This window comes from Tiliqua scincoides, chromosome 4, assembly GCF_035046505.1.
Source record: "Tiliqua scincoides isolate rTilSci1 chromosome 4, rTilSci1.hap2, whole genome shotgun sequence".
In the NCBI taxonomy this organism is placed as follows: Eukaryota; Metazoa; Chordata; class Lepidosauria; order Squamata; family Scincidae; genus Tiliqua; species Tiliqua scincoides.
This window is the reverse complement of record NC_089824.1, coordinates 179,748,576-179,766,457: the sequence shown is the minus strand read 5'-3', so window position 1 is coordinate 179,766,457 and position 17,882 is coordinate 179,748,576. Positions and strand designations below refer to the sequence as shown.

Below are 17,882 nucleotides of genomic sequence, written 5' to 3'. Positions count from 1 at the left end.
TAATATGAAACTCTGTGTGACCCTATCAGGATCTTGGACCTTGGAGGGATTTGCTCTCATAGTTTGATATTGTTTAAATTCTAGGGCTACCTTGGCCACACACAGTGAGAAAGATCAGTTTCCAGGAAAGAGTTAAGCTGATGTGATACTGTGTGTGTGAGTAGGGAGGGAGGGAGTTCAACAATGCTCTGGACTATATGCAGCTTATGAGATCAGACTTTTGACAACACCACGTCATATACTCTTGAGCCAAGCATGTTTTTTTAAGGGAATCCTATCTCACAATCTATGAGCCTTCTTTAGTTCAGCCTTGAACAGGAAGCAACAGTGGAACAGCAGCACAGCAGAAGGGACTAAAGCCTGAGAGAAAGTCAAAGAAACATTCAGTTTGACTCATCCTAGGCACTGCTTAACAGTTCACCACTGGAAATGACTTTGCTGTGGAATTTTAAAGCAATGAAGGGGAGGCAGCTTTTGTGGACAGCTGTGCTTTCTTGGACATTCTGTGTTTTGACCCTGCTTGGTGAGTATTCATTATGAAAAGACTTATCTGACAAAAAAAGAAAAATAGTGAAGCTCTTCATGCCTGTTCTTGGAATACTGAGGGAGGTTTATGTTTTGCACTATATATGTTAGAGAGTTAGAAATGCTGAACAGCTTTATCATCAAAGCAAGTAGTGAAATGCATAGAACCAGGTAAGGAAACAATGCAAAGAACTGAAAACCCCCCAAATTAATGGCATACAAAAAAAGAATTCTGCAGGCTGTCATAACTGTAAATCACCTCCCATATGGAGAACAGTATAGAAGTACTGTATAATGGATGCACACGTTGTTGGGAACCCTCAGTATCCCTGAGACTGGCATGTATTCTTTTTATCAGACTTCATAAACAACTCAGACCAAGCAAATGAAGTTTTACATGGGTCTGGTAGCATTGCAATTCTTCAAGGGTCATTACAAGGTACTGTTTGGAAATCTTTGACCTGTAGTGGCAGGTATAACTGTCGGTAATTAGTTTTATTGTTTTTTAAAGGCAGGTAATTTACAAAAGCCATTATGCAATCACTGTTATCTGGCTCTCTTTTTAAAAGGGTAATTTGTAAAAAAAAAAAATTCAAATAAACATCTTAGGATAGTTAGGAAAGGGTATTTTGTGAGTTTTCTTAAGCTGAAGATATTGTGTGAGAGCAACGTCTAAATTTTTGTAAAACAGCCAGACTACTTTAATTTCTGTTTAGTCACTAGACCATGAGATAGTAATTCCCTCAAACAATTCACTGTGTTGTGCTCTGGTCTTCTAATGTTCATAGCACTTTTTAGTTCTCCAAAAATGCTGCTCAGAAGTGGACATAGTATATTTGTTTATTCTGATGCATTTCATTTTTTCATCTTACATTCACTGACCTTAAATCAAGTCATAGTCTGCATACATGGAAGGCTTATGGGCAGCAATTTTCAACCTTTTTCATCTCACAGGACACTGACAAGACACTAAAATTGTCAAGGCACACCATCAGGTTTTTGACTGACAAGGCACACAATGCTGCCAGTGGAAGACTCACATCCCCCATTGGTCCTACTAATAAATGACCTTCCCCCATATTCCTGTGGCACACCTTTGAACCAGTTGCGGCACACCAATGTGCCACGGCAGAGTGGTTGAAAATGGCTGTTTATGAGTGTATGATCCATGTAGATGCAAATATCCATCCAGATATCCTTTTGTACTTGCATCAGGACATTCTTTTAGGTCTTGCTGAAACAGCTGGATGCATCGTTTGATGCAGATGGGAAAGCATCCAGGGCTAAAAGTTTTTGTGTGTGACTAGAGCGAGTCTGGGACCAACATTAGAGAGACTTTCATACCATTCAGAAATTTCACATGCATTCTGTTTCTGGTTCTGATTCATGGCAAACATTTTTAAGAATTTTTTTTTACACCTGTGTGTTTAGGCTCTTTCCCCAATATGTTAATACTGCCTTCCTTGGCATATTGCCTAGGAATATGTGCATGAGAGATGCTGTGTGAGAGCAAAAGCAGTGGTGGAATGCCAACACACTAAGTTCCACACTGAGCTGCCTTAACTTCTGAGTACACACGGAATAGTTCTTAACCAATAAGGCTGTATTTCTATACCAGGAGGGTCTTTTGGGTAAATGAGCCAAGTTGTCTCCCTATCTTATGTTTCGTCTTGAACACGCCAAAATCTCCTCCAGCTAAAGCAATGAAATGTAAACAATTGGAAATTGTAATGTTTTTAATTGGTTGTTTTGTCATGGGAATACCCATGCCAATTACTTCCATGCTTAAAACCATCATCGCTGATGAAAGATTAGTGCACAGTAACTATTTCTGAGAAATACACAGTTAACAGCTGAAAATGGATAAGAGAGATCTTGGTTGCATCCACGTTTCTTTGAAGCAGTAATGTGTTTGAACACATCAAGAAGTGGTACCTGCAGTGTAAATATGTGAAGTGGCACATGGTGTTTATGAAGTACTTTCTCTTGGAAACCACTCTGAATTCAGCATAGTGCCAGAACTTTTGGAGGCTACACTCTTCACTTTTGATAAGAAACAAGATCTAGTTTGCATGTGGCTGAAAAGATGCTGTTTTCTTGGCACATGCGTCAGTCACTTTATGTTGCATATTTTTATCACAAGTACCCAGGATGTCCCCAGCTCTGTGGTGATGCGTATCTCTCTTTAACACATTTACCACAGCAAAAGCTAGCCTAGCCTCAACAAACAGTAGTAGCCACATAAAGAGCAAAACAGCTTTTGGGCTTCTTTTTTCAACTTAGAAAGTGCTATCCTAAGCAGCAACTGGATTTTATTTTATTTTAACTTTTCATTACTATAGAGTGATACATTGGTGTGACCCTATCAGGTTCTTGGATATGTCTTCATCAAGGTGCTCGACTTCACAATTCTCACTGAACTCTTTGCTAATAGGGCCCCAATGTGACTGAGCTGTCCCATTTTTGTATGTATGTGTCTAAAAATCCTATTTTTTATATATAGTATATCTGAAAGAAGAGCTTCCAAAATGATGTATGGTGTGTAAGATACTGTTAGAATCTTGAAGGGAACATAAGAACATAAGAACAGCCCCACTGGAGCAGGCCATAGGCCCATCTAGTCCAGCTTCCTGTATCTCACAGCGGCCCACCAAATGCCCCAGGGAGCACACCTGATAACAAGAGACCTCATCCTGGTGCCCACCCTTGCATCTGGCATTCTGACATAACCCATTTCTAAAATCAGGAGGTTGCGCATACACATCATGGCTTTTACCCCATAATGGATTTTTCCTCCAGAAACTTGTCCAATCCCCTTTTAAAGGCGTCTAGGCTAGATGCCATCACCACATCCTGTGGCAAGGAGTTCCACAGACCGACCACACGCTGAGTAAAGAAATATTTTCTTTTGTCTGTCCTAACCCGCCCAACACTCAATTTTAGCGGATGTCCCCTGGTTCTGGTATTATGTGAGAGTGTAAAGAGCATCTCCCTATCCACTCTGTCCATCCCCTGCATAATTTTGTATGTCTCAATCATGTCCCCCCTCAGGTGTCTCTTTTCTAGGCTGAAGAGGCCCAAACACTGCAGCATTTCCTCATAAGGAAGGTGCCCCAGCCCCGTAATCATCTTAGTCGCTCTCTTTTGCACCTTTTTGTGTGTGTATGAGAGAGAGAAGATTTTTTGTGTGTATGAGAGAGAGAGAGAGAGAGAGAGAGAGAGAGAATACACTTCTAACCCCCAACACTGCATAGGAAATGGAATGGCAGAAATATTAAAGGAATGGGAACAAGAATACAAAAGGAAATTCAAATTAATGTTTAAAGGGCCACTTCACACATTTACATTTTATAATTTAAACTGTTTTAAATGTACATAGAAACATGTAGCTTATGAATACAACAAATGCATTTTTATGAACGTGTATTATACATCACACTTGCCAGGGAGCTGGGTTTGGCTGCAGTCCCTGATGAGTGTATGCATAGTGGAGAAATATATGCTCAATGCATAATGTGTGAAGCAGCGCTAAAGGGTGACTTCAGACATGTTGAATCTCCTGAATAGAAATTACTTTAGTACAGGGGAAAAAAAATACAAGTTGTGTAGATTTTCATGTGTGATAACCTTATGCAAATCATATCATATACGTGATTAATGTGCATGTTTTTCTTGTAGGAAATTGATTCCTGTATAAGAAACTTGTCACATAGGCAGCCCAATACTAAGCCATGCTGGCACAGCCAGGCTTCATGGCCTGCGCTGCATCCAAAGCAATTTAGGAGGCAGCTGAACATCACCTGGGGTAAGGGGATACATTTCCCTTACCCTGAGTAAAGCACCAGCCATCCCTATAGGTGTTCTCAGTTCTCTGCCAGTTATTTAACTGCTGCAAATCTATCAACCTCTGTAGGGCTGCCCAGCCCTGGAAAGGGGGTTAGGATACAGTAGATTACAAAAACCAGATATTCATATCATGTGTAATCCATTGGTTGAAAGATTTTTCCTTGACATAGCAGGCTATTAGCCAAAGCAAAAATTCCTTTCTTTATCAGTTGTGTCTGAGCAGGGTTGAGTGTTGTGCTTGTTGCTCAACAAGATGATGTAATGGTTTAAGTTGTCATCCTCTCTCCTCCCTGCATTCTCTTCACTCTTTTCTTCGCATCATTCGTGACTACAGACCCCACACCCATATCCTGTCTGGGGCCATGTGGAAAAGGAAAAAGGGGGAAGGGGTAAAACTTTATCAGATATTTCCAGAGAGAAAAGGACTCCACCCTTTTGAATTCCTGCCACATGTGGCTGGAGAGAAGCAAAGTTTCATGAGTAATGTAGCTCAGAGTCCCCAAAGCTGGTGCTCATTAAAACTGCTGGCAGAATAAAATGTAAATACTGAATACTGATCAGTTGTAATCCTGGCCTCTCAGTCTCCATTACTTTCCATCTCATCCAACACATAAAATTCTGGACCTCAGTCTTATCGCTGCCAGTATGCTGTGTTTCAAGGTTCATACAGTACTGCTAAAAGTCATTAGTGCTAATTAAAATCTCATCATGCTTTCAACTCATCTCATGCTTTCAACTTTAGTGTCAGCTAACCTCTTGCTATATGTTATATGAATATTAGAGCAATAGGTTCAGTTAACCTATTGCTATAATATTCAGTTATACAGTAATTGGGAAATGAACTAAGGGAATGCTGATTTTTGGAAGATCAGAGAGTGAGAGCTAGTTCCTTTGTTGCTTTTTTAAAATGTGGGTTTATCCTTGGGAAGATAGGAGAAACATGCAACAAACAAACAAACAAACAAACACTAGACCTAAGCTGTCTTTCTGCCTGAGACTGTGCTGCTTCTGCCATACCCAGTGCCCCAAGCAGTGCTAGAAACAGGCTGTGTATTCCCCTAATCCCATTTCCCCCCCTTATCCTCCCCATCTCTTGATGAACAAAATGCACCACAATGAAGGCAAGGTCATAAACATACTTTATGTCTTTCCAGAAGGTTTAACATTACAGTGTGCCTTTATACATACATACATACATACATACATACATACATACATACATACATACATACATACATACATGGGTGGGCTTCAGGGGGAGTCAATTGAACTGCTTGAGGTTCAAACCCTGACCAACTTTTCAACTCTGGCATAGCTGTACCAATGGAGCATGTGCTGCATCCTGCAGTTGGGGGGCAGTTACAGAGGCCTCCTCAAGGTAAGGGGATGTTTGTTCCCTTACCCCAGAGCTGCATGGCCCTTACCTCAGTGCTGGAAAGTTGGTTAGAGTTGCACCCTGAGTGAATTGAGCACTAGGATTGGGGATATGCAACATTTTGGTGCAGGTTCTTCTTATTTTCCATTCTTGACCCTTTTGTTGTCCCTTTTAATCCCTTTCTCTTAAAATACAGCTCTTTCAAAAATGTACAGCTTGTTCCAGTTAACCATCCCTTCCACTTCCCTTTCAGACTTTAAACAAAAGATAGGTGTAAGAAAACAGCACTGTAATTGGGGAAACAAGGGAGGGGACATCCTGTTCCTAAAAAGCTTGTGTGAGAAGGAGAAGGAACCCAGTTCCAGCTGGTCAAGCAGTAGAGAGTCTAGATGGTTGTGTTGATGATTCACCTTGCTAGTTTCTTATCCTCTTCCTTGCAGGGCAGTTTTTCTAAATGGCTGCTGTAATGAAAGGAAATAATAATAATGCAGTAATTGTGCTGCATTCATGCCTCATCTAGGTAGAGAGCCCATAGCCACATTGCAAAGAGAAAACATGAAGGGGAAAAGACATGAAGTGTGGCACCCAATATGGCAGCAATTATTTATGCACAGAAACAGGTTGGAATGAGGCTAACAAGTTAATAAAACACCAGCCTTGCCAGGCACTTTACATGGTTAAAAAGGGTGAGTGGCTTTATTTGCAACTTAGCAATTTTGTAGTGCTTTATAATGTTCAAAGTGTTGCACATATATTATTTCAGTAACGCTTGCATCAGGCCTCTAAGGTAGGTCAGTCTTACTCGGAAACCCTACACAGTGCCAATCTATGACATTCTTGTCTGGAGGTCATATGAAAGGGTATCCTGCTTATTTAATAACCTTTCAGCATATTTTATTATTTGTACAAAAATAAAGAGATTTGTAAAATGAATTAAGACTGCAATTCTGAACTCCCTTACTAGGGAGTAAGTTCCATTGAACTTAGTGGGACTAACTTCTGAGTAAACATGTATAAGATTCCATTATAAACATGTTACGTTATACTCTGTCAGGGAATATAAAATATAAAAAATGGTGAACTCAGAGTTGATTATATAGAGGAAGTTAAATATACAATGTTCAATATAAATGTTCTTGCACCAACCTTGTTTGGGATTTTCTTCGCTGTCCTGCTGAAGCAGGCCTTTGGAACTGCAACAGAAGGCATCTATCTCCGGACCAGATCAGACAGAAAGCTCTTCAACCTCTCCAGACTGAGAGCAAAATCCAAAGTCCAGCTGAAATGTCTGCGTGACTTCCTCTTTGCCGACGATGCAGCTGTCACTACCCACTCTGCCAAAGATCTCCAGCAGCTCATGGATCGTTTTAGCAAGGCCTGCCAAGATTTTGGACTGACAATCAGCCTGAAGAAAACACAGGTCATGGTTCAGGATGTGGACTCACCTCCCTGCATTACAATCTCTGAGCATGAACTGGAGGTTGTCCATGACTTTGTGTACCTTGGCTCAACGATCTCCGACACTCTTTCTCTCGATACCGAGCTAAACAAGCGCATTGGTAAAGCAGCTTCCACGTTTTCCAGACTCACAAAGAGAGTCTGGTCCAACAAGAAGCTGACGGAACATACCAAGATCCAGGTCTACAGAGCTTGCGTCCTGAGTACACTTCTGTACTGCAGCGAGTCATGGACTCTTCGCTCACAACAGGAGAGGAAACTGAGCGCTTTCCACATGCGCTGCCTCCGACGCATCCTCAGCATCACCTGGCAGGACAAAGTTCCAAACAACACAGTCTTGGAACGTGCTGGAATCCCTAGCATGTATTCACTGCTGAAACAGAGACGCCTGCGTTGGCTTGGTCATGTCGTGAGAATGGATGATGGCCGGATCCCAAAGGATCTCCTCTATGGAGAACTCGTGCAAGGAAAGCGCGCTACAGGTAGACCACAGCTGCGATACAAGGACATCTGCAAGAGGGATCTGAAGGCCTTAGGGATGGACCTCAACAAGTGGGAAACCCTGGCCTCTGAGCGGCCCGCTTGGAGGCAGGCTGTGCAGCATGGCCTTTCCCAGTTTGAAGAGACGCTTTGCCAACAGTCTGAGGCTAAGAGGCAAAGAAGGAAGGCCCATAGCCAGGGAGACAGACCAGGGACAGACTGCACTTGCTCCCGGTGTGGAAGGGATTGTCACTCCCGGATTGGCCTTTTCAGCCACACTAGACACTGTGCCAGAACCACCTTTCAGAGCGCGATACCATAGTCTTTCGAGACTGAAGGTTGCCAATACAAAAAAAAATTATACAAACTTCCTTTCACTATCCTTGAGACTCACAGTTTCACGCAATAAAGGTTAAGATCTTTCAATTTGTCTTTACGGACAAATGAACTACTTTATTTCAGTAGGGTTAGGTAATGATGTAGGACGTCCGAGTATGAGAATAAATCATTTTTACAATATATTTGTTACTTGGGGACTACTGGATTTAATGTGGAACAAATAGTTCTGTCACTAAATTGTCTTTAGAAGACCAAGAGGGTTCAGTACTCTGAAAAAATTGGTATTTTGCTAGTCTGTAGAGTGCAAATAACATTAACATTGGCAAGATATTGACCCTTTCCTCTCTCTCCAACAACTAGTTAACATGAAGCAGAGTGGTTAAAAAAAATAGACACTTCTATTTGTTGGCTGTCCTATACATCAGTTACTTCATTGTATCCACTTGGCTTTGATGTTCAGCCTCATGGTGTGAATCAATACACACAGAGTTTCCCAAACTAATGAAAACAAGTTGTGCAGACAACTGTTGTGATTTTTCAGGCAAATAGCACTGATGAGTCAGTGCCCATCTGCATCGCAACACTAGGCTACATCACAGCACCACATCAGGTAGAACCAGGGGTCATCTAGTGAAACTGGTGGGTGGCAGATTTCTTTAGATGGACTAAAGGAAGTACTTTGTATAGCGCACAATGCATCTATGGCAGTGTTTCTCAAACTGTGGGTTGGGACCCACTTGGTGGGTCATGAGCCAATTTCAGGTGGGTCCCCATTCATTTCAATATTTTATTTTTAATATATTAGACTTATGCTACCATGGTGTGTGACTGCATTTGGGGAGATGTTACACATCTGTACTTTTAATAAGTCTACTATGTACAGGTCCAGCCTAGTTATACACTGATTTTTTATACACAGATTTGACTCAACAGGAATTGCCCCTGCAAGTGAGAAGGAACGTGCTGATCCCTGGAGAAGGGGAAAAATGCATCCCTTTAAAATCAGTTTAAAAAACGGAACAGTCCTTTAACAATAACCTCCTTAATGAGAGAGAGAGAGAGAGAGAGAGAGCAGCTGGCTGACAATCCATCAATCCTTCTCACTCCAGGTGACCCCTCCCTTCCCGCTGAGCACCTGAAAGAAAGGTGATCAGTTTGCATTGGTGAAGAGAGGGGCTGAATGAAGTGCCTTTCTTTCTAAGCTCTTGGAGGCCTACTGATTGATGGATTGTCTTCTTAATGACTCTTATCTTACATCATAAAAGTCAGCAAGGCTGTTTTTAAATCACCGGAGCAAAGAAACTTTGTATTTTAAAGTGATTTACTATAGTGCGTTTTTTGCCATCCATCCAAGTGAGTGCTTGGAACTGAACCCATGCGAATAATGAGTCTCAACCTGTATATGCTTTCAACAAGGATAGTAAATAGGACTTGCTTCTGGGTAAATATGTGTAGGATTGCAGCCTAGGATTGTCAAAAATTTTCCTGCTTGATGATGTCACTTCTGGTCATGACATCATTTCCGGTGTGTCCTGACAAATTCTTATTCTAAAAATTGGGTCCTGGTGAACCACTGATTGATGGAATTCACTACCACAATATTTGGTGATGGCGAGTAGTTTAAATGGGGTTAAAAGGGATTATACAAATTCATGGAGGGCAAGTAGCTTTATTGCTGGCTTTATTCATTTGTATGTATGTATTTTTATTCATAAATCACAACAGATTAACCAAGGCACTTAGGGAATGGTAAAAAAAAAAAGGAACACTACAGCCCAAAAAAGTAGACAGGAGGGACAAAGATGAAGGCCATTATATCCTGATATACAAACATGAAAATTTTCCCCGAAAGCCGCCAGAATAGGAATTCAAATAATATCTATCACTTCCATCTCTATTCAAACATAGTACTTTTTAAAAAACACATATCATGTGTTGAATTATGTGGCTCATGTTGTCTGAACTGCAACTACTATGAAAGAACTACTTAGAGTCCACTTATTATCACAATCCAACAGATATACAAAGGTTGCATATATGATAATTACATATTGAGATTTTCAAGAACCCTTAGCAGTAGAGGGTCATATTAGGTCATGTATTCTGCCAAAACGTTAATTATTTCATCATCTCTTAAAACAGGAGAAAGAGGGGTGCATATGTACTGTTAGATAATCAAAACCTATATATATCATCTGTACTGCTTACTGTAGTTTCTGCTGGAAATATCTGATGCCAGTATGTTAGATAAGGGAGCCACGTCTGAGTTCCCAAACCTTTTGGTATTGGGCTGTCATGCACAGCCATTTATGACAGTGGAACTGAGTCCTGCTGGGATGTCACCTTTCTGGGATATTAAAGCGATGCATCAGGCATTTATCCAACAGAAGACAAAATGAAGGCAATGCAAGTGTTCATAGTACTCTTATCAAATCTTCCTAAAAATAAAGCCACCATAAAGAAAGCCAATGTCAGTGCCAAGCTGTTGAGGGCCCTGGAGCAAAGCCCCATACTGCAGTACTATGCTCATTCCCTCCTGGTTCTTTGAGCAGTATGCCATCACTGGTACTGACTGTTCACAGTGTGGTCCAGTCACATGGGTGTTCTGATGGTGTTGATCAGGGTGGTCCAGCTTTTGGCAGACAGGGGCCACATGACCCTTGCATGACCCCCGGCTGTTCCAACCCAGAAGTAATTGTTGATGATGTTATGGCATCACCATCAGTTACTTCCACATTCTGAGCCTGCCAAAGTCATTTAGCAGGCTCAGAATGCAAGGAGGGGAGGCCGAGTTGGGTGCGGCAGAGCTTTTCGACCTCCCTGCCACACCGTTCCAGCTTCTCCATGAGAAGCTGGAATGGCACAGCAGGGAGATCGAGAAGCTTTTGAAGTGGGAGGAGGCAGGGGGCTGCAACCAGGCTTTCGGGGGCCTCCAAAAAGGGCCTTAGCACCTTGCAAAACCCAAGATAATGGGCAACTGGACAAATTGTACCGTTTACATGCGCTGAAAATGATTGAGGGAATTGGCAAGATTCGTCTTTGTTCAACATGTTCTTCCTTGCCCTACAACTCCAGATAAGCTGCTTATGCAGTGTCACCTCACGACACACTTAGATCACGTCCATCCTGATTTTGGGAGACACCTTCAGTTCAAGAAAGAGCAGGAGATGAAATGTTTCGCTTTGGCACCCTAAACTCCAGAAGAGTCAGTGATGACTTGAAGCTATGGAGCTGGTTCACAAAGAATTCCGTCAACACTTGGTCACCCCAGCCTGCGAACTGCTGATAGATAGTTCAGGAAATGTTGTGTGGACCAGTTGCATGGACTCACTTATGTGAATAATATTGAGTGTTAATATTGAATGCTATTGACTCCAGCACCAGCGCTAGTTGTCAAAAACGTGTTGTAGAGCATGTTTATGGCAGGAGGAGGGAGCGTCAACACTGGGCCTAGTGCTGGAATGATGCTGGCTGGCAGTATGGCATCACTGGCTGGCAGTGTGGCTGTCTGGGGGCAAGGTGAGGTGTTCTGGGGTAGGGGGAGGATGGAATGGGGGAAGGGGTTGGGCAGGGGTGGCACCGGCGGAGGTCTCCTCCAATCCTATGCTTGGCGTCAGGCTGAAAAGATGACACTGAAGACCTAGCAGCGCCACAGCGGTCAGGATTGGGCTGCCCAGCTTCTCCAGTTCCCATCCCACAAACATCAGACATAGACTCATTTGAAAACTACCATTCTATTCCCACCAAATGGGTTCATCCTTTGTATTTCTGGAAAGCAACAACACCATTGATTTACCTTGCAAAGAGCCGAGAGATCCACTGCCAAGTCAAGTTCTGTGGGAAGACCACAGCATGTATCAACATGGATGCCTGCTCTGTCTGTAGGGTGAAGATGTTGCGTACGTATTGCCCTCTTCCAGCCCATAACACCTCTGGATGAGACAAGCCATGTGAAAAATCTGTAGAAACAGCCTCAGTTTTTCCCAGAGGTCTGTGTGAGTGATTTAGCCTATTCAACCTCCAGAGGGCCTGAGCAGTCCTAGGTCCAGATGAGCCATATTCCAGATAAATTGTACTAGTTATTTAATAAATCTCAATTCTGCTTTGGGCTTTTCTAATTAGTTGTAAGCAATAAATAGTTGAGTAATTAAACTAGCCAAGTAATCCTATCCATGGACAGCAGTGCTAGAACTTGTGTGTTCTGGAAATGCAGGGCACATTCCGATGGTGCAAAACCTGAGCCACTGCCACATTCTGCTGAGCCACTGCTGCAAATGGCAAGTGGCACCCTGAGTGTGGCAACAGCTTCTCCACCACCTCGGGCAGTGGAAAGTTGTATTGGGGGTGGGTGGGCATGGGCGGAGAAGGGGAGGATTGAGGCAGGGATTGGAGCTGCTGGACCTTGTGTTGGGGAGGGCAGGGGCAGTTATCAGTGGTGACAGTGTCACCAATATGCCATGCCCCTTGGGTCCACTTGATTTTTGGGAGCCAAAGGGCTGACCCCGTTCCAAGTAGACCCATCAGGGACTATGGCAAGGCAGAGTAAGTAATTAAAATTTTATCTTACCTCTCTCTCTCATGCCATGGTCCCTGACCATCCTGAAAGATCCAGTGAAGGCTGTGTCCATTTCATTGTGCCCCACAGGTCAGCCAAGGGTAGGATTGAGGCCCATTTCTGGAATGGGGCTGCTGTTCTCTCATATTCAGTATGCATGAGATGGATTCATTTGGATGGTTTAAGAACCTTTTATTTAATCTCCTTTAACCCTATTCTTGGCTTAAACAACACTGAGTAGCCACTTGCTCTGAATTAAGTATGTCTACACATTGCCTCCAATTCAATTTAAATTAATATCTTCACTTGATTTGGCACAATCTTGCTTTTAACAGCAGCTTTGGCTGCTGCTAACTAATAAAGATGAGCCTTTTTCCTCACATGAGGCTACGGCTGTTGTATGCGCAGCTGTTCCAATATTGCTCTTAAGATTGTCTGCCCTCATCCTCCTTTGGGATGTGGAATGGAAGAAAGAAGCTTGGATAATCTTGCTGGTTCTTTCCTGCTAAAATGTTTTACAATAGTTAAGAGCAGCCAATGTAAAGAACGCTCTAGAGAGAGGTGGTGGGAGGAAGATGATTTCACAAAAATAAGACCAGATGTTAACTTTTAGCCAGGGCGTGACAACTCTATAGACTTAGGTGAAACCGTTGATAAGGCGTAGCACTTGGCCCTGTTAAAAGTTGTACAACATGTTTCGAGTTCTTTGGAGACATTTTAAAACTGTAGAATCAAAGGCTGGGCAAGGGGAGCGGATAGGATGCTCCAAGCACTGATCATTGCTTTGTGTGCAAAGCCTATGCTCGTCTAAAATGTACACTCCCAAGCTGTGTATACACACTCTGGCACCTTGCATTACTTAGAAAGAGCCTACACAGTTTATAGGTATATAGATTCTCTACAGAAAGGACAGGATTCCTGGGCACAATCCTGATTTTCCCTCCACAAGTTGGTTTGACAGATTTAGGAAAACTGGAAAGGGATTTGGATGTTGTTGTTTTTACTGATTGCTGTGGACTGAATTAAAACCACAACCATGCAGTTAAAGGTTGGCCCAGGTGAAGCTTGAATGCAATGCCAGTTAATCTGAATAGAAACAAAATGTTACTTTACAAAATGCAAGCCTGAGTCCTAGCTTTATCTTTCCTGGAAACCCTGGCCTCTGAGCAGCCCGCTTGGAGGCAGGCTGTGCAGCATGGCCTTTCCCAGTTTGAAGAGACACTTGGCCAACAGTCTGAGGCTAAGAGGCAAAGAAGGAAGGCCCATAGCCAGGGAGACAGACCAGGGACAGACTGCACTTGCTCCCAGTGTGGAAGGGATTGTCACTCCCAAATTGGCCTTTTCAGCCACACTAGACGCTGTTCCAGAACCACCTTTCAGAGCGCGATACCATAGTCTTTCGGGACTGAAGGTTGCCAACAGTTGCCTGTAGTGCTGTCTTTTGTCTTTTTCCTGCCTTCTCATGATGGTCATTTCTTTCTCCTTGCCCCTGTTTTAGTTATCTGTCAATCACTGCAGAACTCATGAGAAGGAACTAACTCCCACCTGCATTTTGTGTAGCACTTAACTGCATTTTATGGGGAGGACAAGTTTGCAGGAAGCAAAATCTTCTGGCTTGTGTGACACTGTGTAGTAATTGCTTGCTGTGATGAATTAGCAGCTATAGAGAATGTTTAAAAATTTTAAAATTTATTAGGATTGTGTCCTGTGCTCAGCAAGTATCTCTAGAACAGACCTGATTCTGCTGAAAAGATTTATAGCACAATCCCATAGATGTTTACTCAGAATGCAGCACAGTATTTGATGCAACTTACTCCCAAGAAAGTGTGCACAGAACTGCAGCCCAAGTATTACTATATACACTGCCATCAATATATGTGGCACTGTGCAGAGTTTTGTAAAAAGATACTTCCTTGCTCCAGAAGAGCTTACAAAGAAAAAGCTTCTCCCATCACTACTACTACATCATGATCAAGTTATTTAGTTTCAAAAAGTGCTGTGCAGAATACACAGGTGATTTGATGATTGCATATTGAGCTTACAATCTGCAGTAGACAAACCCAACCCTGATTTGGTAATGTTTGTCTACTGGACCCTTCAGATAAACATCAAGGGAATAAGATCATCCTTCAACATAAAAGAAATGTGAATTTAGGCAAGGCGTTTCAATCACATTCTAACTGTCCTGTGTAACGGACTGTACTGTATGTACTAATGACATTTCCATTTATGTTTGGATTGGGGTATTTTGCACAGGGGTGATTGATGCAAGGTAGTTGCTTTTGTGTTCTGGAATATTATGCATTCCTTTCTAAACATGCAACTGATTAAACATTGGTCCATTAAATATAGTGAAGATTATTTGCAATGCTATAGGAAGGCTACCTTGTACTATTCATGAGTTATGCAGGACACTCATTTGGTCTCTGTGTAGGCAGAACTGAAATTTTCCCTGACTTCTAGATGACACATAGCCCAATCCTATGCATGTCTACTCAAAAGTAAGTCCCATTAGAGTCAATGAGGCTTATTTCCAAGAAAGTATGGATAGATTTGGGCTGACATTGGGCTGCTCTTTGAATCCCTTACTAAGCAGCAGAGTTACCAACTCTACTTGAAACCATTTGGGAAGATTTTTTTTCCCCTTCAAACTAAATGATTAATTAAATGCTGCATTTTACCTTAAAAGTAGGTTCCTTGCAGAATCTTGTTTCCTTCTGCTTCATTCCTTCTAAATTTTTATTTCAACTGCTTTCTTGCTGTCTTCAGCAACTCCAGGTTCTTTAGTAAGAAATCAGCTTTGCAAAGCCAGGTTTGGAATGCATTAGAAAGGCAGAAACATTATCTTTTTCACTTTGTCACTTGTCAAAGTCTCCTCACGGGAAAAAGCCTTTTCATCCATGTTTTTATTGAAATCAGAGAGATGTCTACTCAGAAGTATCACTTAATTCAATGAGACTCCTAGGTAAGTGTGCATAGGATTGCAGACTTTTGTTTGTTGTTTGAACTGGTAACTAAATAGGCTTGAAAGTCTCCCAGTTTGTTACCATTGGCCCCCAAGAGATTAGTCCTTATTCTGCAAGACTCCTAAAGAGTCTGGGAAAGTTTGCGACTATACAAGGCAACCCACTTACATGAATATTTTGACTTAGCAAACTTTGTGCTGACTTGGTCATAGGTCAAACCTAATATGACAGTTTGATTTTAAAAAATCCAGTACTGCAGCTGAGCTCTTAATAAAGATGGATTAAGTGTGGAGAGTTACTGATACCTCATTGGTTTGTACTTTACACACTTCCACTAGTTGGATGAAACATGCCCACCACAGAAGGCTAATCCTCTTCTTTTAGCAAAGCTTGGAATAGAATCCACGAGTCTTACTTTAGCCACTACATCACAGGCTTGCCTGTGATTAAAGCCTTGGTTCATGCAAAATTAGCTGCAATTGTGCTATTGGCAAAAGCTATTTTAAATCATTCTTTTTCTCAGTTGAGGCTTTCTTATAGTCTGTACTTAAGGCAGGATGGAGTTCTTCTCATGATGCTATTTTAAATCTAATCCTAAACATAGCTCAGATTTGGTGCCAAATATAAGTCTGCCATCAATCGAAGATGTGAAAATGCTGGCCTGTTTTTCTTCTTGTATGGACATTGTGAAATATGACACCACATGTCTTCTCTCCATGTCTCCAATGGAGAGGCCAGTCCCATTATTACAGTGGCCACTTGCTCCACAACCTTGGGTTGGCAGCTGGGGAAACTGGGCATTATTTGGCCCAGGGGCCTTCATTTGCTGATCCCTACCAAAATGTGTGAAGCCTTAATGGAGCTGAGGGATTTTGCTTCTGTCACTGTATTACTTTTTATACTTATTAATGACTATGAGTGCCCAATCCTATCCAAATTTGCAGTACTGATGCAGCCAGAATGCAGCCCCAAAGTAAGGGAACAAAAATTCCCTTACCTTGAGGAGGCATCCGTGACTATCTCAACACCACAGGATGCAGTGCATGCCACACTGGCACAGTTGCAACAGCGCTAGAGAGCATGAGCAACCAGTGCACTTGTGCACTTCCAGTGCTTTCCTACTCTAACCATCTCCATATGAAGCAATTGCTTACTAAAAAAAAAAATAGTTCTTGGAGCAAACCCTCCTATTCAGTACATGTTATTTTCACTGGGGGAAAGCCTGTTAAGCAAGGCTAGCTATTGTTTTGTGAAAGCTTATTTGCCCTTGACATGTAGTACATAATAATATTATGGGCAGGAGGTCTGGTCTAGAGGGTAGAGGCTCCGTTAGCCCAAAGATAACATCAGAAGGTCACCAGTTCGAGGACACCGGCAGCTCCCTGAACAGCTGAGAACGGCAAGACCTTGAAGCAGCTGACAAGCCGAGCTGAGTGATTCCACCTGCTCTTGGTGTGAGCAAGAAGTGTCTTGGCTGCCCTCCATGTGAGAGATGGAGCTGCTTGTCAGCCTGCGTGGGAGAACTGGAGGCCAGAAGTGAGACCAAACCAGGAAGATCCATTCTGAAATGTGGTTGGTTCTTGAAAGAGAGAACCTCTATGATTGTAAAAATCCCCTTGAGGGATTTAGAAATGCCTGCCTATGTAAACCGCCTTGAATAAAGTCAGAGGAGTAATCCGATGACCAGAAAGGCGGTATATAAACACCTAGTTGTTATTATTATTACTAATATTGTTTCCTAGGGTGCAACTAGATGAGTTAATGGGAGATCGATGATAGGATCTCCTATGTTTTTTCAAAAAGGGCAGATGCACAGTATGATGGGGGAACTGATTTGGATTGGGGTCACGACATGGATAAATACTATTCCTCACACTGTTTTCCCAATCAGTGACAACCCAAAACTGCCCTCTTTTGGGGGAGGGGGGAGAAGGGGGAAACTGTACCAGTATCACATAGGTATGCAAAAGCATCTCCAGTGGGCAATTCAGATTTAACAAAAAGTAGGAGAAAAGAATTAAAACCCTCTTCCCTCACTCCCAGTTTGAATTTGGGGTCCCACAGCTAAATTTATCTGTTTAGAAAACCAAGAGTGATCCTGCCATAGATCTCCTGCTGACACATCCCCGTTGACCCATAATTTCTGTTCTAAAATGTGTATGTGTGCTACATAAACAATTCCTTTTCCTTTTCAGTGGCTGCAACAGGTAGCATAAAGCTGCTCTCCTGCATGCCAGTAAACAATCCCCATTTAATTTGTTTTTCCCCTCTCCTTTTTAGAAATAACAGGAATTAATCACTATAAGCAGAGTACTGAATAGTAAAAGATATGAGGTCT

General features: G+C 42.2%; 1 protein-coding gene across 1 annotated transcript in view; it reads left to right on the top strand.

Annotated features, from left to right (window-relative positions):
* Positions 1-242: 242 nt before the first annotated feature.
* CD34 (CD34 molecule) overlaps positions 243-17,882 on the top strand; it is a 45,724-nt gene continuing 28,084 nt past the window's right edge. The window contains exon 1 of the mRNA XM_066624236.1: positions 243-523. Within this exon, the coding sequence (XP_066480333.1) occupies positions 430-523 (94 nt within the window). The 5' untranslated portion in view covers positions 243-429. The remainder of the gene's footprint in view (positions 524-17,882) is intronic.